The following is a 26,358-nucleotide window of genomic DNA, read 5'->3' as shown; positions in this document are numbered from 1 at the left end:
GGGAAGTTAGCAAGCGTAATTATATTCATCAGAGATCCCATCAGATATCTAATCTCCTAATCCCACTCAAAATGAAACCTGTCCTTTGGTACATCAATAATGGCAGATGTGGCATACTTTCCCATAAGGGTCCTTATGCTATACATCAGATCCCCCCCAAAAAAAGCGACAGAAGCATCATGTACGGCTGAAGAGAACCACTTTCAAGTACGTGTTCTTATGGTTAAGAGCTGTGAAGGAGACGCTTGGATGCTGCTGACATTACATTACAGCTTCAGCACCACTCTTGCCCCAGTCCCAGGCACTCGACTCTCCTGTTGCACCTTGGCAGTAATCCTCAATTCAGAGCTCAAAAATGCCAAAGCCCAGGGCACTGCCACACAGGATGCAATTAGCAGGAGACTTCAGGCTCTCCTCCCAGAAGTATCACATAAGCATGTTCCAGAACTGTCCTGGTTTTGGCTGGGACAGACTTAACTCTCTTCCTAGCAGCAGGTATACTGCTGTGGTTTGGATATAGGATGAGAATAATGTTGATAACACACTGATGTTTTTAGCTGTTGCCAAGCAGTCAAGGACCTTTCAGCTTCTCAACTGCCCCGCCAACAAGAAGGCGGGGGGCATCCAAGAAGCTGGGAGGGGACACGGCCAAGACAGCTGACCCAAACTGGCCAAAGGGATATTCCACACCATACGACGTCATCTTCCGCTCATAACTGGGAGGTTGGCCAGGAGGCGGCACGGCTCAGGAACAAGCTGAGCATCAGCTTCGGGTGGTGTGTATCACTTGTTTTGTATATTCTTTTATCATTATTAGTATTATTATTCTCCTCCTTTTCTGTCCTATTAAACTGTCTTTCTCTCAACCCACCTTCTTCTCTTCAATTCTCTCCCCACCCCACTGCGTGGGGGGGAACAAGCGAATAGCTGTGTGGTTGTTTTAGCCGCCTGCCAGGTTAAACCATGGTAAGAACTAACTATAGGTGATGTTTCCATGGTAATCTTTGAATTAAAAGGCCTCCTTTTTGAAACGGTGGTAATCCGTGCTAGTCTAAGAACAGCAGGTTCGATGCCACATTTATCATGAGCCGATACGGACACTGAGTACGTTTCACCACCAAAACAGTTGCTTTAGCACTGTGTTTCTAGCTGAAAAACAGCTTTTGATTAAAAACCTCAAGCCATAACATCTATAAAGTCAGACAAATTTATAGTTGGAACACCTACAGTTACCAGACACGATAGGTTTGTATCGGATGCAGCCAGAGCCCAGCTGGGTTCTCTCCCGCCGTGCCGCAGCGCGCTCAGGACACACACCCGCCTGGAGATGCAGGGTACCTGCAGGGTCAGCACACGAGAAGGGGGCACCCGGCTCACCCACCCCTGGAGCAGACCCACCAGACGGAAGCCAATAACGGCAGGTGCTGACCAAGAACGCACACGGACGTGCCGTACGAGCAGCCTGGAGCACAGCTTGGGGACCTACCTGGCAGCCCTGCCCCACAGCTAGCCAGGGCTGTAGAACCCTCCAGAGAAACTGATGGCAGAATGGAGAACTGGGCCAGAGAGCACCAGAGCCAGCTGAAGGAAGGCTTGGAAAGCAAGATCATAGACTAGTTTGAGTTGGAAGGGACCTCAAAGCCCATCTAGTTCCACTGCCCTGCCATGGGCAGGGACACCCTCCTGGCCAAAGCCCCATCCAACCTGGCCTTGAACACTGCCAGGGAGCCAGGGGCAGCCACAGCTTCTCGGGGCAACCTGTGCCAGGGCCTCAGCACCCTCACAGGGAAGGATTTCTGCCTCACATCCCATCTCCATCTCCCCTCCTGCAGCTTCAGGCCATTCCCCCTTGGCCTGTCACTCCCTGCCCTTGTCACCAGTCCCTCTCCAGCTTTCCTGGAGCCCCCTCAGGGACTGGAAGGGGCTCTAAGGTCTCCCCGCAGCCTTCTCTTCTCCAGGCTGAACAACCCCACCTCTCTCAGCCTGTCTCCATAGCAGAGGTGCTCCAGCCCTCGCATCATCTCTGTGGCCTCCTCTGGACTCGCTCCAACAGCTCCATGTCCTTCTTGTCCTGGGGACCCCTGAGCTGGATGCAGTACTGCAGGGGGGTCTCCCCAGAGCGGAGCAGAGGGGCAGAATCCCCTCCCTCGACCTGCTGGTCACGCTGCTTTTGATGCAGCCCAGGACACGGTTGGCTTTCTGGGCTGGCAGCGCACATTGCCAGTTCACGTTCAGCTTCTCATCCCCCAACACCCCCAAGTCCTTCTCCTCAGAGCTGCCCTCAATCCATTCTCTGCCCAGCCTTGTAGTTGTGCTTGGGATTGCCCCAACCCATGGTGCTCCACTTCCAGCTGCTAACATAGCACACACGAGTACACGAGGGCAACAACTTGCCCAGACACCACCTGCGCCTGTCCAAGCAGAGGAAGGCTCCTGTGCTAGGAGCAGCCATGCTGCTTAACCATTGCTTTCCCCCTGCAGGCCCTGGTGATAAGCAGTGAGGGGACGGGTGACAAGTGCAGGCAGAGAGGTTTTCGGGAGGTACATCAAGAGCAAAGGCTTAGTTCACCTTTCTACACACATCCGTAAAACCTAGGGGACCCCTTCAATCTTGTACAGTGCTTTGCAGTGTCTGCCTCCTGGCCTTCAAAGGATGCCGTTACATTGTCTCCCCTCCTAATTTTCCGGGAAGATCATCACCTTGCTCTTCAGCTAGTGCTAAAACCAGCTGCAGTTCACCTACAGACTGGAGGGATAAGAGCTCTCATTACTGCAGATACGCCTACCTAGTCCCAGGGTTAATTCTCTCCCCGTGCCTTCAGCATGCTAATTCTGGCTCTTGTTGGAACTGGGTCACCTCCCAATTTAGTCTCCTCTGCAAAATGCAACCGAGCTATTTTGTTTGTCTTCTCAGTTGGATGCTAAAAACTAAAATAATCTGATAAAAATAGAACTTCGGGGTGATGAATAAAAGAGAATGGGAAATCAAGGCTGCTGTACTTTGCTTCAGCCTCATTCTCCACAGGGCCTGCCTCATCTCGGTGGCACTTTATAGCTGACCAGGATCAGGCCTCCAACGTGCTCGGGCCAGAGCCCAGCCCAGAAGAGGTGAAGCTGCTGCAAAGAACAGCACCTGCAGCCCTCCCTTCCCCATGCAGAAGGACGTTTTGGAGCAGTGCTCTTCAGTCCAGAGAGAGAAAAGCTCCGATGGCTGCCCACCACCATACCCCGGGGAGAAGAGGTGAACACAATTAAATACACGACTTTGCATGTTGAAAACTCACAAGCTGGGAGCAGCAGATCAAATTTCATTCATGAGTTTTCATGCCAGGGTGTTTGAAAGATGAGCTGAACGTGTTTCTAAAAGGCTTTCTTCAAGCAGTTTTCAGGAATCCAGCAGGACAATCAGTTCAACACCCTTCATTAAGAGAAGGTGCAAACGAAGGTGAGACCAGGCACGACACGAATGAGGACAGGACCAAACGGGTTACCCCAACACGCTCAGAGGACATGTTTAGCCAGCAAAAGTTGGTTCAGCTGCTCCCAGCTATTTCTGGTCTATGGAGAAAGACAAAGGGTAGAGTTATGCCTCACCTGTTATGGATTTTTCATTTAAGGTTATATTTCCTCCTATGTTCCAGTGAGGCTCTGGCTCAGCCAACAATACCATTTAAGGCTGAAAAGTTATAATTTACATAACAAAATTATGCCTTAGTCAGAAGTTTTACCGCCAGAATAATTGCCTCATTTGAATTCAGTATTCAGTTCATTGTACTCTTTTAATGGATCCAGATTCAAGGAAAACCTTTATTTAATAATTTCAGACAGCTATACAGGAGTTCGGCTAACGCCACCTGACCAGCTGAATCGCAGTGCCACCTGCCTCCCAGTTTTGGGGCAGCGGGGAAGAGATTTTCCCTTTTAAAAAGGAGTGTTAGTAACGGATATTACCTGAAATGGAGAAAAAAAAAAAAAAGCCCCCAGCCCACACACGCTTTGCCATAAACTTTAAGAAATAAGAACTTTTAGGCAAACGCAGCGCCTTCCCTGCACATCAGCAGCACACTTCAGTTCTAGCTCCTAGATTAGAACAAGGCTCCCCAGCAGGAATTGCTTTGAAGATGAACCAGAGCCCCGTCCCCACCCACGGACTGCCTTATTTCTGCAACATTTCAGTGCTGGCAAGCGGAGAATTGTGGCAGCTGCAGGTAAGTTTTTAAATATTGAAAAAACACCAAAAATAGTTGTTAAAAGGTGAAGTCACTGACAATTCCCTACGATACTTAATTCCAGAATAATTCTGTTTGCTTTCCTCCACCCTTTAAGTTATCAAGCTTTCTAATTTTATCTTCAGAGACAACGACTCTTCAGAAGTTCATGGAGTAAGCATAAAAGGTTTTCAATCCCAAATGTGCGGTTTTGAATTGCTGATAAGAGATAAATCTGCCAAGAATGATCGGCACTGAAACAACTAGCAGTGCTGCCTTTATACTGTTTTTCCATCCTTAAGCTGATGAAATAAAAAGGACCAGTTTTTCTATTTCTAATCAACCGTGTCTGAAAAAACAGGATACTTACACTTCTGCAATGACACTGCTGTTTTTATAAGTTGTAACTACAGCTTATTTTCACTGCAGTTTTACCAAGTTGGTTACTACACCAAATTGATATAGAAATATATGCCTTTATACATTATGCACACTACTCTTCTCCCCACTGAAGGGAAGGCCCATACGCTACTGTGCCAAGCTGGCCAGAATCTTTCTGCATCCTTGTATGTATCTTCTAAATCACTGTAGCCTAAAAGTAATACATTTATGTTAGTGGAAGCTCCAAAGCTGGAGGAAAAACTGGTAGAAAAGGCTCAATTTTCACAACTCCTTTCTAGGGTCCACAGAGAGCTACATGTCCCCCACTGCACCTGGGTCAGGGACCCTCACCCATGTTCTGTGAAGCCAAAAGATTTCCCCTGGTCAGCAAGCACATCATCAATAACAACAGAAAAAAAAAAAAGTGTGGTCTGCTCAAACAGCATATTCACACTGCAAGTTTTCTGTGCAAAACACCAAAAGGTTTTACCCCTAAGTTTCCTGTGGATTTCTTTTTGTAAATACAAACTCCAGTTGACAAGAGTTCCTAGCCCTGCTGGCTGTGCCAACTATAACTCTGAAAAAAAAACCTCAGGACATACTAACATAAGGCAGAAGCCAAAAAAAAAAAAAACCAAAAGAAAAAGAAAAAACACCAACAACAATAAAAAGCCACACCAAGCATAACCTCTGGCAAGGCATTTCTCTTCCCTGGCATCCCATTTCGCTGTCTATGGAGTTTAGCTCCTCTGTAAAGGACACTAACAATTATGAAGTACTGAATGCAAGTTAAACTATGGTCAACCACTTGTTATTTCTGGAAGGACTCGGTGGGTCCTTTGGGCTCAATCTCCAGTACCATTTCCATCCCCTTTGCACTGCCGGGGCAAGGCAAAGCAGACGGAGAGCTGCTTCAAAGGCATTCCATGGATTCTGCCGGGGCGGGAAAGTCCCAGCCGAGCAGCCGGGATGGACAACGCTCTGCTACTCACTGGAGCTCGTTCTGGCGCGTGGCAAGCATCCAAGCTTGGGGAAAGGCGGGTTTGGGAAGCACAATGCTGCAGACAAGGGGCAGGTTCCACTTCAGCAGCTGCGGAGCCATCCTATTTCTAGAAAACCCACTCCCTTGCAGCAATAACTTCATATTAAAGCAACTGCTCCTGACTTGCCTCCCAACACCTGTGAAACTGCCTCTTGCATCAGTCAGAGAAGAAGTGAGGATTATTGCAGGCTTTGAGGGTGAACAGAAGGTATCGGACTGTTGAAGCAGCGCTCTCTGCTCGAGCGGCCAACGTGGGGGAAGCAGGAGCAAGCCGAACACGTGGGGCAGAGCTGGCCCAAAGAGCTGAGGAGCTAAATGCAAAGATGCCGCCTAACTCTTAAGTCTGCATCGCCCACCGCTTGTTTGCTCACGTCAGGTGTTCAAATAACCTGGCTTTGGTGGAGACAACACCCAGATACAGCTGCACACAGGAGCAGCTATAAAATCCATCATCTTCACCAAGCAGAAGTTTCAAGTGACAGATTGCGCATCCAAGCCCAGCACGCACAGACTACTCCAGTTTGAGGGCTCCCATCCATTAATAACTTTTGAACACACTTTGAAGTAAATACACACACACCCTTCCGCATAAAGCGGAGTAATCTCAGCTGCTTTCTAAATTTTGCAGAGGAAGAAGTGCCTTTGCTTTGCCAGGCTTTTGTATAAAAGCACTTACCGTGAAGCGAGTGACGTAGAAGCAATTCTTTGTTGAGCCTGAGGAAGCTCAAACCCATGATCCCTACTTCCCAGCCACACTACGGATGACACAGGGATGACAAAGCAGAGGAGAACAAAGAGGTTAAGCTACTCCAAAAACCATGTAACTCAAAGATGATGGGATAGCACACATGCCTGTGGTGGAACAGGCTAAGATGAGAAGGAATCACACAAGTAATTTGGGAGAAGGAAAGTAAGTGGGGGAAAAAAAAAAAAGTGGTGGTTTTATAGGACTTCTGCTGAAAGCTGCTCAGAGTAGCACAGAGATAGTGACAGGTTTCCTTCTGGAAATGTGTTATCTTCCTTGATTTAACATTTGTTTTTTCATTTATTAACTGCAAGAGGACCAAGATCCTTTTGGATATCGTGGCGCAACAAACTTCTTCAAACAGTTAACAAACCAACACAACGTGATGCTCTTTAGTCTTCATTTTTGTGCATACATAATGAGAACACATGAAAGGTTGTAGAAATTAACCTTGGACCGTATTATCATTAAGAGACTCAGAGTTCAAAAGAACGAATAAGCAAAACTAGATCTGAGGGCAAGTCACCAGGTTGTTCTTTTGAAACTCAAGACCAAAAGGAACTGGTTCATGAAGTCAGCTGCACTGTGGCGCAGAGGATTTTGCTGCAGAGAGCACAACTCAGCAGGCATTCTCCAGGAGTCAGAAGGTGTTTTCATTATTAAGAACACATTCCAAACAAGAACAGAAGAAACTCCAACTGAACATGTTCCTTCTTCACGAAGGATACAAGAAGCAGGCAAAGGTTTCAAGTCACACCACTTGGAAAGTTGGATTTTAGAGATCAAAAAGTCTAGGAATAAATGTGAGAACTGGTACAGCTTTAAGTCCCTGCAAAGATATTTAAAAACAAAGAAACAGTAAAAGGTTCTTCAATTGGTGAGAAAGGACAGGGAGAGAAACAGGGCTGCAAGCAAGGCCAGGGCAGAGATTAAGAGTACTCTAGGCACAGCACAAAATATTAAATTTGACTTTGCATCATTTTTTAGAAAGGGGCGATAAGGGTGATCACAAGGGCAAAAGCCCAGGGGTTAATGTGAACAAGAACATTGGCAGGGAGAGGATTCAAGAGCTTCACAACAGTGGTGAGGAGTGGCTCACCTCAGTTGTAGAATCCAAAATAGATAGGCTCATAAACTGCAGGCCAAAAAGCAAGATTTATAAACCTCTTGAAAGGCAACAATATGAGTTAATAAAACACGTAGGACATTGGAGGTGGCACTGCAGGGGAGAAAGAAGGGAAAGAAATTGCAGCCTTTCCTTGCCTGGTAGTCTGACTTGAATATGAAGGTGCTTTGCAAGCAAAGAGGATTAAGGTAACACAGAAAAAAATGGGAAAGAGGAAATAGTTCAATATGCCAGACTAACCTGAAGATTCTCAAAAGAAGTGATCTTTTTAGACCAACGTACTACGCCTGCCTTACTCACATGGACTTCAGAAGGCACGGGGAGATTTACTAGTTAAAGACAGATTGGCAGAGGAACAGGAAAGCAGACAAAGGAGCTGGCTTAGCAGCAGACAGCCCCAGGTGATGCTGAATAAGAAAATACCAGCCTGGAAACCAGAGACATGCCTCAAGAATCAGCCTTAGGAACACTGTGATTTTGTTAGGAATGACCTCAGCACAGATACTACAGGTGCACCCACAGCGATGAAAGGCATTACCGGTACAGCAGAGGCACAAAGCACCGAGTAACAGAAACAGAGGAGAGTTTTGAAATGCAGATGGTGATGCACCAGAAAGCTGAGCACCAAAAAGTTCTGGAGATAATGAAGAAAGGTGCATTGGCCACCACAGACACATCTATGAAATAGAGGCGAGCGGAGGTGATTAAGTGATATATTCAAGGTAGCAGCGAACAGCTCTCTTGCCAGATCTGCTCTGGGGTGCAGCACACACTTTTTGTCATGACTCAGAGGAGATTCACCCAGACCAAGAATGACTATGACGGTTGTTATTCAAGAACCTACTAGATAGCACTTGGGTCATTCAGCACAGCAAAACCACAGATGAGGGTATACGACCACATTTTACAGCATACAGCAAAAGAGGTAAACCACTGAAAATAAGAAGCGATCTTTACACAAAAGAAAAAAAGGAACACAAGCTAAAACAAGTATATAAACTGGCATGAATGTTCAGTCTGGGAATCAAAAGAAGGTTCCTAACTGCACAGCTACATCTGTCATCTTCAGTAATGGCTTAATCTACAGGAGGAGAGAAGAAAAGATGTAATTGTTTTTAGGCTGGACTAATTTACAAGCGGGATTAGGAGATACTGCTTGGGAAAGCAATGAGCTGGGTGACCAGGAAGTCTTTTCCAGTTCTAAATTACCATGAGACTAACATAGCAAGTATATGCTGTCTACGCAGCCACAAAGAACAAAGGTTAAAGTTTGCTTTAAACCCACACAGCTTTTGGAAACCAGAAAGCTGGTGCTCTTCCTCCAGATTGAGGAAGTTTAAGTGTCTTGGTTTCAAAAAACGAGGGGGGGGAAGAAAAAAAAAAAGATACATATTTCAAGTAGCTTGAACTCAAAACAAACTGGCATGTTCTTGCATTTGCATAAGGACAAGTTGTTCCGTACGGTGTTCCTATAACGAGACACAGTGAGAGGCGTTCACTTAATTGTCACATAAGCACAAGTGTTTGAAATCAATCGTGCATTTCTTCTTAATAAGAGACACAGGAGAGTGCGCAATACAAAATCTGAGCTTAAACTAATCTAATTACTTACATAGTAAGACAAACCGCAACAATGATTGCCAGTATTTCCACTTGCTTTAAGCTGACTGCATGTTTTAAAGCCTACTAGGACAAGCCATTCTCCAATTAAGTTTTACTTCAAAGCCATGCTCCCAAATTAATTTACAGCTGTTGCTAAAAAAAAACCCCAAAAATTTCTCCAAGTACAGTACCAGCTGTAGTGAATCTGTAGTTGTCATTATCAAATAAAAATGTCAAAGAACATTTCTGCCCTTAAGGCGTTACATTTCACTTAAACACTATCCGAAAGTAAGAACTTAGACCAAACATTTGAGTGACACGCGAGACAACAGGAAAGCAAGGAGAAAGCTAAATCGGTGCTGAATACTTCACTATAGGCAGAGCAGCCGGTCTGTTCATACCGTTTGACTTGATGGAAGGTGGAGGATGTGGAATTCAGCGGTTCCCTGTGGAGGCCAGCTCTGCAGGAACTCTTCATCGTAACTACCTCTCCAGCTAAGGCACGCCGTCACAGCCAGTCCATCCTGGGTTACGCGCAAGGCTCCCCCATCAGCTTTCCTCTCCCCACACAGAGCTTCACCCTGTCTCTGCCACCTAGAAACTGAACAAACAGGAGGTACGTAAGATCACGTTCAAATGCAGCAGCGATTGAAGCACAGATGACCAAAACAAGTACTCTTTCCCAAGAGAGAGAAAATATATATACACATACACACATATATATACATGTATATATGAAAGAGATAGATATACGTAAATATAAAAGAACTTAACATCACCGTGCTAGTATTGCTGCTGGAGTTTCTGAACACCATTAAAATACAAATCAACATCCCCAAAAGAGCCTGCCCGCACATAACAATGCTTCTTCACCTTATATACGACTGCAGCACTACCTTAGCACCTCCCGTGGAACACGCTGTCCTCCAAGCTCCGTGCAAACAGGACGCACAAGATCTTTCTGCTCATTAGCACTGCATCAAGCTTTGGAGGGAAATTGTTGCTAGCAGTTAAGATTTGACACTGCCAGGAGTTACGTTAGCATTCTAATCAAAATAACGTGGTGGATTTCATAAAGGACGAAAAGCATGCCACCACGCAGCCTCCAAGCCTTGTGAAAACTGCCCCGTCTTTGCATCACACACAGATAAGGCAGCAGATTTCACCAAAACAAAACTGTTCCACGGTATCTCTCGTTCGCACTAGGTTGCTGCCTTTTACGCTTTGTCCTTGGAATAGGCACTATTACCGGTGCTTTAACGTACTTTCACAGTGAAAGAACAACCACCTTCAAGTTGGATCATAGAAGGAAAAAGTGACACAGCAAAAGGGCCCTGGAAAAACTCAAATAGTCAAGCCTGAGCGGCCAGCAGATTGTGTTTTAAAGATCGTTTGCTTCCTCTCTAGAGGACCACGCACAATGATGCCGCAATAAAGGAATGCCCTTTGAAGATGCTAACTATAGAGCTGTGACCCCAGGGGATTTGTGATTTAGCATAGCAGGCTGTTCTCTCCTTTTCAGCAGCTTTGCCCAACGTTCCTACCGCTGCCCTATTCCTACAGCGGCATTTCCACTGTGCAGCCTGGCTGAGGCGCTTGCCAGAGCTTTGCGCTTGCCAGCAGCCAAGCTCTCCCAGAGATGGAGCCGCTCATATCACCCCTTTTGCTATACCTGCCAGAGAAAAATAAAAAACCTCCCATGCAGAAGAGCACCTACCTACACATGGCTTGCTTAATCAGTGCTTGACTAACGTGGTTTACAATTCAACGCTGCCATTAAACAGCCCTGGCCTGGAAAGCCCGCTCTAACTTGGTAGCCGCACTTGCCCTCCAAGTGACAGAGGATGATGACTTTCCAGGCACGGAAAACAGAAACTGGTTTAGACCCAGCTGACTTGATGCCCGTTACAGCAATTTCACAATTCTTCTAGTGACGGTGAATGAGAGGTTAATAATTTGCCTACATTTGAGTAAGCAGGAGCCTAAAATAATACATAAAATATTATACAAACACATCCCAGTCCTCATGAAGAAATCTCTGCTGAGCTCTACACAAGGCAAAGAAACATGTCAGATGGAGAAGACGGAGGCATTGCACTGGCAGAGCGGGAGGATGAGTGTGCGCCCTGTACGCCGTGAATTCAGAAAGGCAAGGAGATGGGTTGCTGGGGTTAACAGCAGCAGAAATCAAAGCTTTGTAGTTAAATGCCATTTTCACTGGACTACCTGGACCCTGTAACAAGGACCTACCTGCAAGAGCAAAAGCTAGCCACAAAAATCAGCCATTTCTGATGTTCTGTGGGCTGTAAAATACATACTCACAAACAGTAATTCACAGACAAAAAAGCATATGCCTAGTTCTGTATGAAAATCAAAGGTTAAACACAAAACCATTACTTTCCCATGAACCATCAGTAGGAGGCACTGAAATTCTGACTTTTATCCAAGCTTTTGTCTGGCTTCTTCTGGCTTTACTGACACTAGCATTTCAGACTCAGCAGGAACTGTATCACAGAAACATGATTATATCCACACCCAAATAAACGCAACCATACCATTTCAAGAATGCCAGTCACTTTTTAACAGCTAAAACTCTCTCCATGTATTCCCGGTTAGGAACACCAAATGTTTTGTCCTAGTCCTACTCCTTTGCAGATCAATCGAGAAGTAAACAACAAAAAGCCAGACAAAAAATTGAAACTAAAAGATATCTCATTTGCAATAAAGAGCTTGAGAAGCAAAACCATCAAGCAAACTCATTCAGGTCAGGGGCAGCCACAACTCCAAGCACAGGCATCACATGGGGAGGATGTCATGCATTTTAGAAGGGACTAGCACCTACTAGAAGGACGCAGAAGCTGACAAAATAGACACAGGCAAGTTCAGATGGGCACCGCAGCACAGATCCAAACACAGCTCCATACAAAGCATGCTTTTTCCCCCCCCTCCTCAAGCTGCTCGGCTATAGAAAAGAGCTGAAATAGACTATTAATGCCAGCAAGCTACTGACAAATTCCTACTGTGTAAAGAGTAAAAAGCTGTGCTTGTGAATTTAAAAAAAAAAAAAAAAAAAAAAAAATCAGCATCCCAGCTAGCACAGAGATACTTACTGCCTTTTAACTACCACAGTGTGTTTCTTTACCAAGGCTGATCCTTATCAGTAGGCGCTTCAGCCGATTTGTTAGTTTTGCAGAGAGTTGGGTACAGCCCAAAAACTGAAATACAGATTCACAGAGAAAGAAGACAGAAGAGGAAGTTAAAAACCTAATCTTGTTGCTCTCCCTTTCTGAAACCACCCCCAAACATATGCCTTTATGCATAAGATGTGGGAAGGACTCAGGTTTTGGCAGCAGTAAGCATCACGTCCTCCCAGCAACGGACAGCAGTTCGCTGAATGGTCCCACAAAACTCCCCGTCTTATCATTGGTTTTGAACGCTGCAGCAGTTTAGGAAAACAAATTATTAACTCGGCTAGCGCGGACGAGCGAAGGGGTGTCAAGGTCTCTTCATCTGCGCAGCAATACACTACAGCTTTTGCTATTTTGATAGCTAAAGCTTTACTGCAAGAGCAAGTGTTTTAAACGGTAGCAACAGTAACTGGTACACAAACGATTCCAAAGGACAGGCACATCCTTTCAGAAAATTTGCTTTCTAAGAGGGAGGCGGCGGCCTCAGGACTGGCCCCAAGCAGCAATCACACTGTCGGTAGAAGCAAGTTTGACCAGCCCACCTCCACGCAGGGCTGGCTTTAGAACGCTCCGCAGGGCCATCGCACTGGATCGGCTGGGCAAAGAGCATCGGCACGCTCAGGACGCAGAAGAAAGCAACGGCAAGTATTTCAGAGGGAAACTCAGAAGAGTTAATACCAAAAACCAGTCGTTATGAAGGACAGGTAATCTTTTTAAAATGCCAGTGCTGAGGCCTCATAATAGAGATCTCCATGTGGGTTTTTTGTTGTTTTCTTGCAGGAATAGAGGTGCATGTCCATTCCCCCCTTCAGCTCAAGTTCAGGTGTTATATGGTACTTGTCTCTAAAAGCACATTCCATCAGACACGCAATTCTGCCATTTCCCAGCCCTCCAGCCTTCCCCAAACACCCCTGGGGACACCTAGAACAGCACCAGACTCTCCTGAACCAGAGGCTTCCGCAGAAAGCCTTCCCTAGTCCCAACATTCACGTTTCATGGTAACGACCAGCAATCCACAGCAGCTCTCAGACTAGGTTGGATGGCGAGACGATACACATTGTCCTCGTATTCAGCCTCTTAAAACACTTACAGGAATACAACCCTTTAACTGTTCTTCATATAATATCTACTTATTTTAAACTCCTTAAAGAACTACCTTTTAACGCTAAATTCACCAGCTAGGTTTTACTTAGTTAATAGAACAGTCTTGAGTAAAATAAGAGAAAAAACAAGCCCATTTTAACTAAAGCTGACAAAGAGTTTGAGTGAACTCACATTTCTGTTCCAATCCACCTGCAGCTGGCAACAAACCCCCACACGAAATTTAATATTTAGTAAAGAACTGCATCCACCTTACGAGCCTGAAGAGATGCAAAGATTAACACCTATAATCCGATGAGATTCTCCAAGTCCTGCTGAACTGCAGATTGGCCTTTTCACCTGCAGCAGGAGGCTATGGGAACCACCACAGACATCGCTTGCCCTCAGCTTCCCCTCTCTTTGATGGTCAAGAGGATAACACTGCATAAATGTGATGTTATCGAATCTAAGAGCAATAAAGCTGCCACAGGGGCTCCAGCTGGGATAAATGGGGGGAGCTTCCTGTGTCTACTTATGCACCAAAACCTGCTGCTACCACTTCTTCTAGGGACCAGGAATCAGAGCTGGCCAAGCAGCAGGACCTCGCTACCATCCCTCAGCTCATTGCCCCACCAAATTCACTCCAGCCCTTCTCAAAGCTTCCCCAAGCTCCCATCCATACTCTGCACATTGGGTAACACCAGATGGAGCAGTTACTTAACTGAAATCTGAAGATTCCCACGTAAATTTGAGTTTGGGCATCCATGTCAGCAGGGAGCATGTGAGTGCTCTGAAACACTGCACAGCCCCACAGCCGTTTCGGTCACCGTAACTCCTGCCATGCTGGGGTTTCACCCCTCCCTTCCTTCCAGCCCTTCCCCTGGATCAGCACCAGTTCCTGTCTGATTTCTCACCTGAAGCAGCTCAAGGAGCTAAACCGAGAGAAAATTAACCCAGAAGAGGTTGGCTCCCCAAACCCACTTACCCCTGGACCTGGCAGGCTCTAGCAAAGCCCACAGGATGAGGTGCTCAGCAACTGGACTCAGCTGACTCAAATCCACACCTTGAATCATGCCAGGAAGAGTGTCTGCCACAAAGTGTTTTTTCTCTTCTTTCAAGTCAGTGGAAACAAACACTCTAGAATGCACAGCATGCAAAATACAGAGAGTTTCACAAGCAGGGAAACAAGCATGTAGGGCTCCAAGGCAACGTTTGACTCTTCACTGCCCTCAAACAGCGCTACTTGCTGTACCGATAAGCACACGAAATGCTTATTCTAATGAAGCACTATGGGGAGGACCTGTCCTCCTTCCAAGATCATGTCAATAAAGAATGAAAGGTTTCAAATTTGTAGCTCTCATGCTTTCTCTCCTCTAGGTGTGGTTAGCGTTGGAAGGACTGTCATCCCCTCTCCCCTCGAAAAGAAAATCTCAGAAGGGAAAAAGAAAATAAAGATAAGCTCTGCTGCACCTTGTTAACCCTGTATTTTAATATTGAAAAAAATAGTATGACAAGTGTTTCCCTAGTTCAACTATTCCTGAAAGGCTTCAGCTGTCTTGCATAATTTGGGTAAGGATATCATCTGTTGCTCAACTGGGAAGAAGTAAAGAACTGGCTCAGTAGATTTGTTCTGCTTGATCCACGAGGAAAACAAAACCAGTAAATCCCTTACTTGCCAATGCTGCTGCAGCGCTGGTGACAAACGCACCCGGATCACACGTTACTCCGCTTTCTAGAAAGCTACCACCTACTTTGGCACTCCTTGTCACCGCATAATCTACGGTGTGCCCCGAATGATAAATAGGGAGTAGCTAAACACCCCTGAGCGGGGCTACAGCTGCTGCGTCCTCGGGTTACTGGGTACGGGTAAAGATACTCACTGTAGTGCTATGCATTCAAGGCCACGTGATCCATGAGCCATGTCTGAATTATTTAGCGTATAAAACAAGATTTGTTTTGCCATGCAGATTCTGAATTAATGAAAGCTCGGCTGAAAGGCTACTTTCTTGGGGTGAGGGGAAGGAGAAAGCTTCCAGAAGCCTTCCTATTATAGAAGCAATAGGGCTGGTTCCAAAAATAGTAGAGGAGCACTCCCAGAGCTCTGGAGACGTTGTGCCCTCATTTTGTAAGGCTGAGGTCTCGCTGGATTGCTCCTGTACATGCAAAGAACGGTAGAAACGACTGCAAGATGCAGAAGTGACATTAAATGGGAGTTTTAGGACAAACACCAGAGACAGAAATCCAGAGAGCCTACATGAAAGAGATGAGCTTGGATAGCAACAGAGCGCCAACCTGTCCCACTTTACAGAAAACCAGTTAAAACCAGCAAGAAGAATAGCATCTTCATCAAGAACACAAAGTTAGCTTGCTAAAGAAGATCCTGATGATGATTATTACAACACTGACGTGGCAGATTAGGATTGTCAACAATAATTTCATCACCCTGTTTCGCCTGCGGATGTTATGGATCCTGGCTGGAGAGGTCCACTTGACTCATTTTGGCACACATTTGGTAGATTCATTTTTTGCTGCGACAGCTAATAAATTGACCATCACATGGCCTGCCTGACAGTAATTACTCACTCGTTAGCCCGTAATAGTTTGTTAGTGATCCAACACTACAGCATAACGACCCACTCTGATGCTTAAAATTAAAGTTTCCTTTGCCTGTTGTATGGCAGCTCTTACAACACAGTGAAAATAAACCCGTTTGCAATACTCCTCTCGTTACAAGCGTCTCTTTGAATCCATGTACTCCAGCAGAGTATTTATATCTATTAAATATATTTGTTGGCATATACTAACAAAGTAAAAAGTCAGCAGGAAACAAAAAAGCTCATACTTGATGCTCCATAGGCAAGAAGTCCCCCTGCACCATGGCACACAACACATAGTAATAATTCCTTCTGTACATCTCTCCGTGGGGTATTATATGGCTTCTAAAGTGGAAGAGCAAACTACAGCAAACTTCTAAATATCCAGTAAATAAACAAACACAGTTCCTTCTTTAGAACTTCGCTAGTAAGGAAAACCCCACAGCAGGTGACCCAATGTTAAACACTTAATTTAACAGCTTTGGAACTTAATTCACTGAATTAAATATGGCTTTAACTGGTTTATATGGCTCTAACTGGTTTGGACCAGCCTTTGGGTCGATAGTTCTCCCTTCATACAGACCACCCCATATACCCAGATCACAGGTTCAGCCCTAAATAGTTCAGCAGAGTAAGGGGTAATTAATTTTTGTTTGCTTCTGTGGAATCTTACTCTTCAACTGAAAGGTTGTGCTGTGGCTTACTCTGTCCTATACCACCTTGGATACCTTCCCAACAAAACGAAAAACAAGCCCCCAAAAAAGCCCAAACAAAAACCAGACGCACAAATAAGACTCAAAGCACGACGACATAATTTTGTCCATATGGATTCATTCCACCAATCCACTGCAGAGTTGAGAGGTTACAATATCCACTAGGCATCCCTAAAGCATCCAAACTTTTCCTAATAGTCTCCGAAACCAAATTCAACAACCAGAAGCCTTGCTCAGCAACACAAACACTAGATTAAATATTAAAGTTTTTTTAAAAAGTGACTGTGCCATTAGCTGCAAGTATTTCTGTAATTCAAGAGGCTCAACTTTTTCTATCATACTCCTGAATCCACCCTGTTTTCACATACTTTCACAATTTTTTGCACCAGTGTCTCATGAGTTGTCACAAAATCTTAAATCCTTTCAATTTTTGTTTAAACTAGGACACTGCTGATGCCTCGACTTCATGTTTCACAGAAAACTAACTTTCATCTTGCAAGGATATTGTAAAAACGCTGAAATTTCAAATTTATACGTCAGCAGCTTACAAAAAAAATTGTGCTCTGCAAACTTAGGAACACAGTTATACTAAGTATACACAACTTCAGGACAGATTTCATGTAAAAGGAAGCTCAAACTATTTGTCACAGAACATTTTATAACAAAGTGCATCATTACATCTGCTGAGGACAGCAAACTTCCAACACAGCAGATTCATTAGGAGCAACTAAAAAACAACCCACCCACAAAGAAACAAGACACACCACCACCCACACCCTCTCAACAGGCTTTGGATTCACTCGTCTTTCCAGTGGTATCTTATACAACAAAACTAAAAGCCCCCAAGGAACAGGTCACACTCTAAGACACACTCACCCCTCCTCCCCCCCAAAAAAATAAATCACTCATTAGTGTCAGGTTCCAACATGGAGGAGGTGGTGGCTGCCCTTTTCCATCCGGCTCTGCTATGACCCATCGCAGGTCAGCGGGTGACGAGCCCATGAGCCAAGCGCCTGGCACCACTGAGGAAACGAGGAAAATCTAAGAAAGGACAAAACACATCCGACAGAGAGAGGAGGGGGAAAAAAAACCCCACCAGGGTCAGAGAAGGATAGGAGGAGATGCTCATGGCAGGGCAGGTATTCCCCTGCAGCAAAAGGGCAGAGGAAAGGTGTCGGTTTAATGTTTATCTTTTTTATCTCTAACTACCCAAATCTACTTTAACTAGCAATAAATCATTTTTTCTGTTTTGCCCGTAACAGTAAGGAGTAATCTCCCTGACTTTATCTGGACCCTTAAGCTCTCTAAGCCCATTTCCCCTGATGCCGCTGAGGAGCGAGCGAGCTGCTGGGTGGGCGTCTGGCGGTTGGCCAAGGCCAACTCACCCCACAACTTTTCACAAAATTTAAGGGAATTGAAGTTATTCTGACTCCGCCGTTAAGTGCTGGTGCCATTTAACTGACACCACATGCAAGAATTCATACATTTTCAATTAGACTGCACATCAAAGGCTGCCAATCTTCACTCTTCATTAGAAGATTAATCTGTCACAGTGCCGAAGACATTTGCTCACTAAGGCAGGATGAGGCCCCATCATTTCAATCCAGCAGCATATTTTTTGCCTACCGTCGTGCATTGTGCTAGCGTCTCTCCCACAGCTCCAGGCCTGCAGCATGAAGTCATACACGTGCGTGGCAAGGAAACGGGACAGCAGGGTGTCAAAGCCAGCAAAATAAAGATGTAATCCAAACCAGCGACAGAAGGAATAACACGGCAATGCAGACGAGACTCACGACAGCAATCAAAGCAGACCCCCTAGTTACCAGCCGCACAAAACTAGGCACTTGCACTCATCGCACGGCAGAGCTCGTCCAAGCACATACGGCTCGGCAGGAGCAGGCGCCCGGAGGGAACAACGCATCGTTGAGTGGAGCTGGGGCCACACAAATGCAGGTGAATGATCCAGGAAACATCATCTGGATGCGGAGGATGTTTCTCACCGCTAAACCACTTTGTGGCCCGCAAACCACAGAACCTGCTCAAAGAGACGAGAGAGGATTTTGAACGCTCAGAAGCACAGGCGTGCAACCAGTGACGTGCTAGGGCTAAATTGCTTAAGACGAAGACAGAAGGCAGGCAATAGTACACACTTTCCCAGTCAAAGTATCTGCTTGGTTTTATACAAATTCTTAAAAGAACATCATAGACAGAATGTCTTCTGCTGAACTAAGATAAGCTTGGGGTTTTGGCAGGTAAACTGCAGTACAGACCAACGTTAAATACACTATCTTTTTGCATGATTGTTTCAAAAGACTTGTTTAATATCTAACCTAATTTTGAAACCTACCATGGATCTTTAGTCTTTCTTTGGCTACATTTTCAAAGATTTTTTTTTTTCCCCGTTCATAACTCATAAAAATATTTTTCACTTCAAGTTACTCTATTTTCAGAGCTTTGTAGTTGATATGCCTGGCAACATGAATTTTCAGAAATTCCAAGCATAGCATGAATTCTGCCATAATTCATTCTTTAAGGGGAAAAAAAAAAAAAAAGACACAAAAATAGCATCTAAATTTCAGTAGAGGATAGGTTCTGCATGCTCAAGTGCTTTGTGAACTGTGAGAAATTTTGCTCTTTCCCTTTTCATGTTCTATCTTCAAAATTCAGTAGCACAGACCTACAACAGGACACCGGAAATAATTCTGGTGCAAGTCTTTCCAGGTAACAACCATTTTAGAAGTATGAACTTTTCTACAAGTTCACCTGCAAACATCAGATTTGGGTTTATTTCACAAGACTTTTAGGCTTATTAACACAAAACCAGCTTTATAAGTGAGACAGACAAGGAAAAATACATGTATTGCTATCTAACTCAGTATTCCCTGCTGCTCTCCCCCAATACTCAATATTTTCTTTTCAGCATTTCCTCCCCTGGGACAAAACAGAGAAAATACGAATGAAAAGAACCAAATCAGCTGGAAACTAAGCAGAAAATAAGGTACCCACAACTGTATTTAACTAGACGGTTTAAGTGAACTAGATTTTTTGAGCTGAGGATTGTTACTTTACTGTGAAAATACTCAGTGCATTTTGAGGCTCTGCAGCGGAGCAGCTGGTGTGAGCAAACCATACAGCAGAACACCATAACCTTACAAATCAAACATGCCAACTCCAGAGCTCCTACTCACCACGCTGGCTTTCGTCAACAAATTGCTACCAAATCCCTCTCCCGAAAGCCAGCTGAAGTTTGCTAGCCTGAAAAACTAAATTACTGAAGTAATAACCAAGCCTCATCAGCTTGATCTTTCACCATTTAACATCTCTTACTAATTCTTTATGAGTTTGCAGGAAATAGTTTCAAACAGCTCCCTCAAGAAAATAAGTTTCAAGCCTTAGTTTTTCCATTCTGAGCCATCCCTGCACTATTTCATAGCTCTGATAATTGTACCACTGACTAACCTCCAACTGGGAATAGCTGTTTTTATCATCACTATTAAAAACAGTCCCTCACACTGTTAGGAATCTGGAAACTCACTGTAGCCGCATCCCACCCTTCAGGCTCTCAAAACACTACAGAGCGATGAAACTATGTGCTGAAACCAGAGGATCCCTGCGCTGAACAACTCCTGTAATTTCTGGGTAATTACAACTGCTTCCTAAGCAAAGGCAGCCATGGAGGTTTGGTTATTGATTTTAGAGGGGCAAGTGGCATCAGATCTTCGAAAGTCAATGAGAACTTAAGTTTTCCATACTGGACTGAGAAAGTTAAATTATTTTCAGAAATGTAGCAGTGATGTGCATGTTAAAGCACCCCAAACATTCGCCTAGTTTTGTAGTTTTTGTGGTTTGGTTTTTTTAAAGAGAAAAAGATTCATCTGCAGTTTTCCTTTCCTAAAACTACATTATCTTGGTTTTTACACCTTAGCCAGAAGAGTGACTGACAGCTCTCAGAAGTAGCAAGATGAAAAAGAAAAAAACAAAACAAAACAAACACACCACCAAACCACACACACCAAAAAAAAAAAACAGTTGAAAGAAGAGTGGATTTAAAAAACAGCTTTTAATTATCTGAAGGTACAGTTGCCAAGTAGACAGCAAAGAGGCTGTGCATCACATACAGACAGGAAAATTCCCCCAGGTTTATTTCACAGCCAATTACAGTGGATTAACCTATTAGTAAGAGCAAAATATTTTTTTCTTTGGATACAAGTTTCAACAACTTGAAAAATCATTGCCACTGGTACTTTGATACACAGGATCAGCAATCTGTCTCATCACACTTCCAGTCATTGCAGTCCATAAACACACCCTACAAGCAACCTCTCCCTCTTTTTTTAATGCATCTTCTGTCATTATTTCCCTCTCAAGGAACAGCATCCCTCTGCTTTGAGTATCATTTTATACAGCCATTATGTTTGGGGGTTTTTTAATTGTTGTTAAAAAGAAGCATCAAACACCCCCAAACTCTTCTACACACACCTTTGCACAAACTCACCAGTGCTTATATTATTCACTTCTGCCCCTGCCAGATGTCAGCGTACAACGCGTTTGTCAAACAGAAAAGCATCGCGGCACCAAAGAGCAGCTTTCCAGGATCCCTGTGCTAAATACTGGGTGTGCCTACATTTGTTTGGTATCGAGTTCCTTCTGCTGGCTCCACTGCAAGAGCAAACTACATGGATAGTTAAGTTTTTCCCCACCTCCAAAAACATCTGTTCCTTTTCTAAGTTCTCCAGACTTCCTTTCCCCTTTACTGTATCACAAAGCCTCTCTTTTTAGCAAGGCTGCCTTCTTGATAGTCCATCACCATTATCTTCTTGTTCGCTGCAGAACAGCGTGAATCACTGAATCTTGCAGAGCTTCCAGCCCTTTCAGCTCAAGGCCAGGCACCAAATTCAAGCATCCTGATTTAGAGAGAGGGTTGTTAAACTCCTTCCCTGCCTCTTTTTAACACTCTACAGCTTCCTGTCCTGGGAGGCAACCAAACTGCTCTAAGAAGTGCCAGTTTCTGTTAAATATCCTCAATTCCTGTGACAGTGAACGTTTAAAACAATTACGTTACTTCCAAATCTTGCGCTCTAACAGCCTTTATTCCACAAAGCGCAGAGATGAGCAAAAATTACTTCAGCACGAAGGAGTTTTAGTTGGTTATTTGCTGAATCCCTCAGCATTTCAAGGCTTGGCACGACCGACCATCCACTCAAACACACAGCACAATGTCACCCCTCAAAACCCCACTGTTCAACCTAAAGGCATTTTTTTTTATTTTAAGGGTGCGTCAGCTGCTAACTGAAAGTGGGAATGCTTCATTTAGCACACACTTGTTAAACTGCTCACAGCATGCAAATAAAATACCGCATTGTGCAAAAGTCATTCAGTCTCCCCATCCGTAGATATGAGCAATGGAACTGCATCCAGGAAAAGAGAAACTTGGAACAATATGCAAATATTTCAGTTCTCTATTCCCAATATTCACATACTATGCTAAAGCCCACATCTCTGTCATGCCGAGAGGTGACCGTGTTGAGAATCTGCTGTACGTAATGGGTGGGAAAATGACCATTATCTGTCTTGCCCCAGTACTGCACCCTTTTATTTGTAGTTATTACTGCAAACTGCTTTTTTTTCCAGACAATGGTTGTGTTATTATAGGTACCTTCATGCCGTGCCAAAGCACATACACACAGCAATTCAGAACAATCAGCCTTGTTTTCATGGGAGCAAAGGTTGCAGCCAAATGAAATGGGTGGAGATCACATTAAACAATCTTGGAATCTGCTAATAGGATATAGGAAAATGTGACCATAATGCAGATGCAGAGTTCCCCTTTCACCTTCCAATGTTATGGATAAAATAAAAGCTTTGGAAAACCAATTAAACTGTTTGAACAACATTAAGCAAGTTGAAGTGTTCTCAGTATGCTTACAAGACCACTGAGAAGTTCTTTAAAATTAAAACAACAAAGTGCCCTTTCAAAGCTCTCAAACCAGAGAGCAAGTTTCCCCACCCCAGAATACCACCTGTTTAAAAGATTTAAGATACCTGCAAGATGTCTGCTTATCCACGGTAAAGAGCAGCTCATCACGGTGACTGTTCCTGTCTTAAAGACATGATCAGCCCCTCCTCTGTCTAAGAGGGGAATTTTCATACTGAAGCACCTTGCTTGGTCAGCTGTAACCTGCATTCCCCTTGTTTGCTTTTGAGATGTGCATTAGTCAGCTTTCTCCTTCGCAAATCTGATCCTGCCTCTGCATGATCATACACTGAAGTCATGTCCTTGAGTCTGTGACATCAGTCTGTTGCCATGGTAATGTACAGGGCAGTCCAAAATTCAGGATTATGGCATCACTGCGGGATCAGACAGCAGAGCAAGCCAACGCCTGAGAGCTGGTTAATGCAGCACAAACAGCTAAGACATTTCAATCTAAATGTGGCAGTGTAACTGCACTTTATCACAATATTCTTCATAAATGTGGCTAGAAGCCTCTCATCAAGAAAGACAATCCAGAAGGTCATTAAGTTGAAGACAAGCCATCACGCGTCACTAAAAAGAAGGGCAGTACGTTTCCAAGGATGGCCACCAAGTACGAAGAAAGCCTAGCTCAGCTCTCTGAATAGAAACCACCATCTGTTCCTAAGGCAACACCAGACCTGCCCAAAGAGATCGTTGACAGAGGAAACAGGGATGGCCCCTTGGCACCCCAGATCAAGTGCTGGGTTGCACGCAGGTTTTTTTGGAAATCAGAGACCAGAGTGTCACAGCACTGTCACCCTTTTGGAAGGGATAGCATTACATAAGTAAGACATGGTTCTTCAATTTGAGTTTTGTTGCAAAGATCAGTGCATCATTAACCCAACCTATAACAAAGCCATGTAGTTAAAAAAGGGTGGTACCTTCCAAGAGTTGTTATTCCATGTAGGGTTAGACATTACAGTTCTGTAGGTTCCTTGTACACTCATGAGAATGGCATTTCTGAAGAGCAAAAGGGAAGGAAAAAGGAAATTAGTTACATGTTAACAGTGTTACAACTACTAAGCAGCTCTTAAAACCCAAAAGATCCGGTTTGCCCGGTGCAAAGGGCATGGGGGAACAACAGTCAATGTGGTGCTGACACGTGGAACACCACCGATTCGAGGAGGTCTTCAATGCCGACTGACTGAGTACACCCTGAAAAGAGTCCGGCAACTACAGTCGAAGGCAGCTGCCCTGCCACAAGCAAAAGTCCTGCCGTGTGGCTGGGCAGAAGGTGCTCTGGCATTGTAGGACAGCAAAGAGGAAAGACCACAAAGCTCTCGGTGGCCACGCTGGGCCCCTCCATTCCCATCAAGAACACGTATTTGGGGGTCTAGGTGCGGATTTCCCTGTCACTGCTCTAACACCCAAATTCCCCAAGACCCTTGAGTGCCAATGCTTTTGCATGTTCAGCCTCCGTGTAAACCCAGCCACTCCCCGTACGCTTGACTAGTTTCAGTTCAGCTCCTTCTGCTTTCTCTTATTAATCCACGCATCTCCTATAACTCACTCAACACTTCCTTCTGCAAAGCTGACCTCCATCCTTCCTATAACCTCAGACGCACCCACAATTTCTTAACAGTGCCATTAACAAGCAGCAGGCACAACAAGGAACATTTCATACTCTCCACACGGATGTGTCCCTCACCCTCTCCTAACCCCTCCACCCAGGTACCTGGCTATAATCACCCCATGCCTCGTTATCTAATACCGAACACAAGCCTCGGGGCTGGGAACCATTATTTATTTGTCTCTGCAATGCCACACACCCCAGTGGCGTTGTATAAATAAATTCCACAACCTGTTTGAGCCTGAGTCTGAGCTTCATTCAGACCTGAATTATACTAGTTCCTAAATGACTGGTGCAAATACCTTCACTTGCTCCCCGCTCGCTTTAGCAATACCAGCTTACGCAAGCAGCCACCCCAGGCAGCTCCAGTGCCAAACATCACGACAGCTAATTGCTCCTATGGACCGCAACTGCAGAGAAAACAAAAATTAAATCCCTCTACTTTTAAATACAAATTGCAAATTATACAGGGAAGAGGAGACAGGCGATGTCACCTCTCAGCCACCAAAATATCCAGGCTCTGCCCTGACCTCAGCTCTTAAACACCCAAGGGGTTACCCAGTTGCAAGTCTGAAGTACCATGGGGGCTGAGATTCCAGAGGCAACTTAAAGCCAAATGGATTTCAGAGCAAAATAAAGCCAGCAGGCTTCATCTCCATGGAGCTCCTGCAACATAACATAGGCTGAACAAGTTACTCAGGGCACAGGTCTTTCTTATTAACTACCTAGTAAATTCAGATTAAAGTCGGACAGCTTTTACCCCTCCCTGTGCATAAAGATCAGATGCTATCCAGCCCTGAGGAATCAATCCAGCTTCTGCAATAAGGAAAACTTGCTCACAGCTACATGACACCACACACAATCTACAGGATTGCGGCCCTTCAGGTACTCATTAAACTTTTTCCCCAGAAAAGTCTCCAGTACTGGATAATTTGCCTTCAATTCATTTTCTACAGTCAGGATGGATTGTAACTAAGTACTGGATAGTGAAGCACGCAAGTAGCCCCAGTGCAGCCATCCCAGTTCATGAACACACCAAAGACCCGTGAACACTCATCATCTACCCTCCCAGTCGCACAAGCCAATTCAAGTGACCCATACGTTGCTTCAGAGGGGCGATCAACCCCCCAAGCTAAACACAAGAAAGAGAGGAATGAAGTCCTGAGGCACGCTTCAACCATTAAGAGGTAAATAACGGCCGGAGAAGAGCCAAGGCTGGGTGGCTGCTGTGGAAGCTTGGTAAACAGACTTCATGAGGAGAAGCGGAGCATGGGGAAAGCAACTTCACCATCCCAAATGGCCATGAGAGCCTTGTCAACTTGCACAGAGCCAAGGGCGATTCCAAAATACCAAGCGCAGCACCACGAAGGCGAGCAGGCCATTTTGAGATGTAGGATTAACTTTTCTACTGGAGAAAGGGAACACAACTACATGTAACCATTCAACAACTAACAAAGCAGAATCCAGCACTGTGGGTTTGAGACCTCTGTGAGCAACACCATTATCAGCCAGCAGTCCACCTCAGCACAAAAGATGCAAAGCTCTTGCTCTACGCAACAGTGCTTACCTTCCCCGTAAGTGGTGGAGGAGCTTTGCCTCCTCATAGGAAGGAGCTGCGCTTTGCAGACCCTTCCTCTGATCAGCTACAGATTTTCACAGGAATAAAATATTTTTCCCTCTATACAAATAAATAAATACCTCCTTAAAAAAAGGTGACGCAGTTCATCTCATTAAAAGAACCCATATTGTTCTTATCAAAGCATGGATCCACTCCAGTGCACGATGCACAGGCCAGTTTGCAAAGCATGTTTGGGTCCTTCCTCTGAAAGCCACCCTATAAATGCAAGGCCCGACTAAGGGGGGTCTCGTACTCTTGAATTCTTTGAAATTCACCATCACTTCACCTTAAATTATTCCAAGAGTTTAATGCTGCAGTTGGATCCATACCGAGTCGCTCTACACAATCAACCCTATCAGCCAAGTTACAACCAACACACCCAAGCCCAAACTTACAAAAACTATCAACATTTAAAAAGCGTATTATATTTTCCTTTCCCAAGACATTTTACCTGTCAACAAATATATGTCTTAGTGGG

At 44.7% G+C, this 26,358-nt stretch overlaps 1 protein-coding gene across 6 annotated transcripts in view; it reads right to left on the bottom strand.

Annotated features, from left to right (window-relative positions):
• Positions 1-26,358, bottom strand: part of FBXO34 (F-box protein 34) — a 40,829-nt gene that overhangs the window by 3,237 nt on the left and 11,234 nt on the right. Inside the window, exons 2-4 of one of the 6 annotated variants that reach the window (XM_075753251.1) lie at positions 23,574-23,652; positions 12,215-12,319; positions 9,506-9,705 (exon numbers count right to left, since the gene is read on the bottom strand). In XM_075753251.1, the coding sequence (XP_075609366.1) occupies positions 9,506-9,582 (77 nt within the window). In that variant the 5' untranslated portion in view covers positions 9,583-9,705; positions 12,215-12,319; positions 23,574-23,652. Of the gene's footprint in view, positions 1-3,284; positions 3,559-9,505; positions 9,706-12,214; positions 12,320-13,677; positions 13,780-23,573; positions 23,653-26,358 lie in introns of those variants that run through there. The other 5 variants (XM_075753255.1, XM_075753252.1, XM_075753250.1 and 2 more) reach the window with 5 other exon arrangements.

Source organism: Balearica regulorum, chromosome 5 (genome assembly GCF_011004875.1).
Source record: "Balearica regulorum gibbericeps isolate bBalReg1 chromosome 5, bBalReg1.pri, whole genome shotgun sequence".
Lineage (NCBI taxonomy): Eukaryota > Metazoa > Chordata > Aves > Gruiformes > Gruidae > Balearica > Balearica regulorum.
The sequence above is the reverse complement of the archived record's forward strand: the minus strand, read 5'-3'. Positions and strand labels throughout refer to the sequence as shown.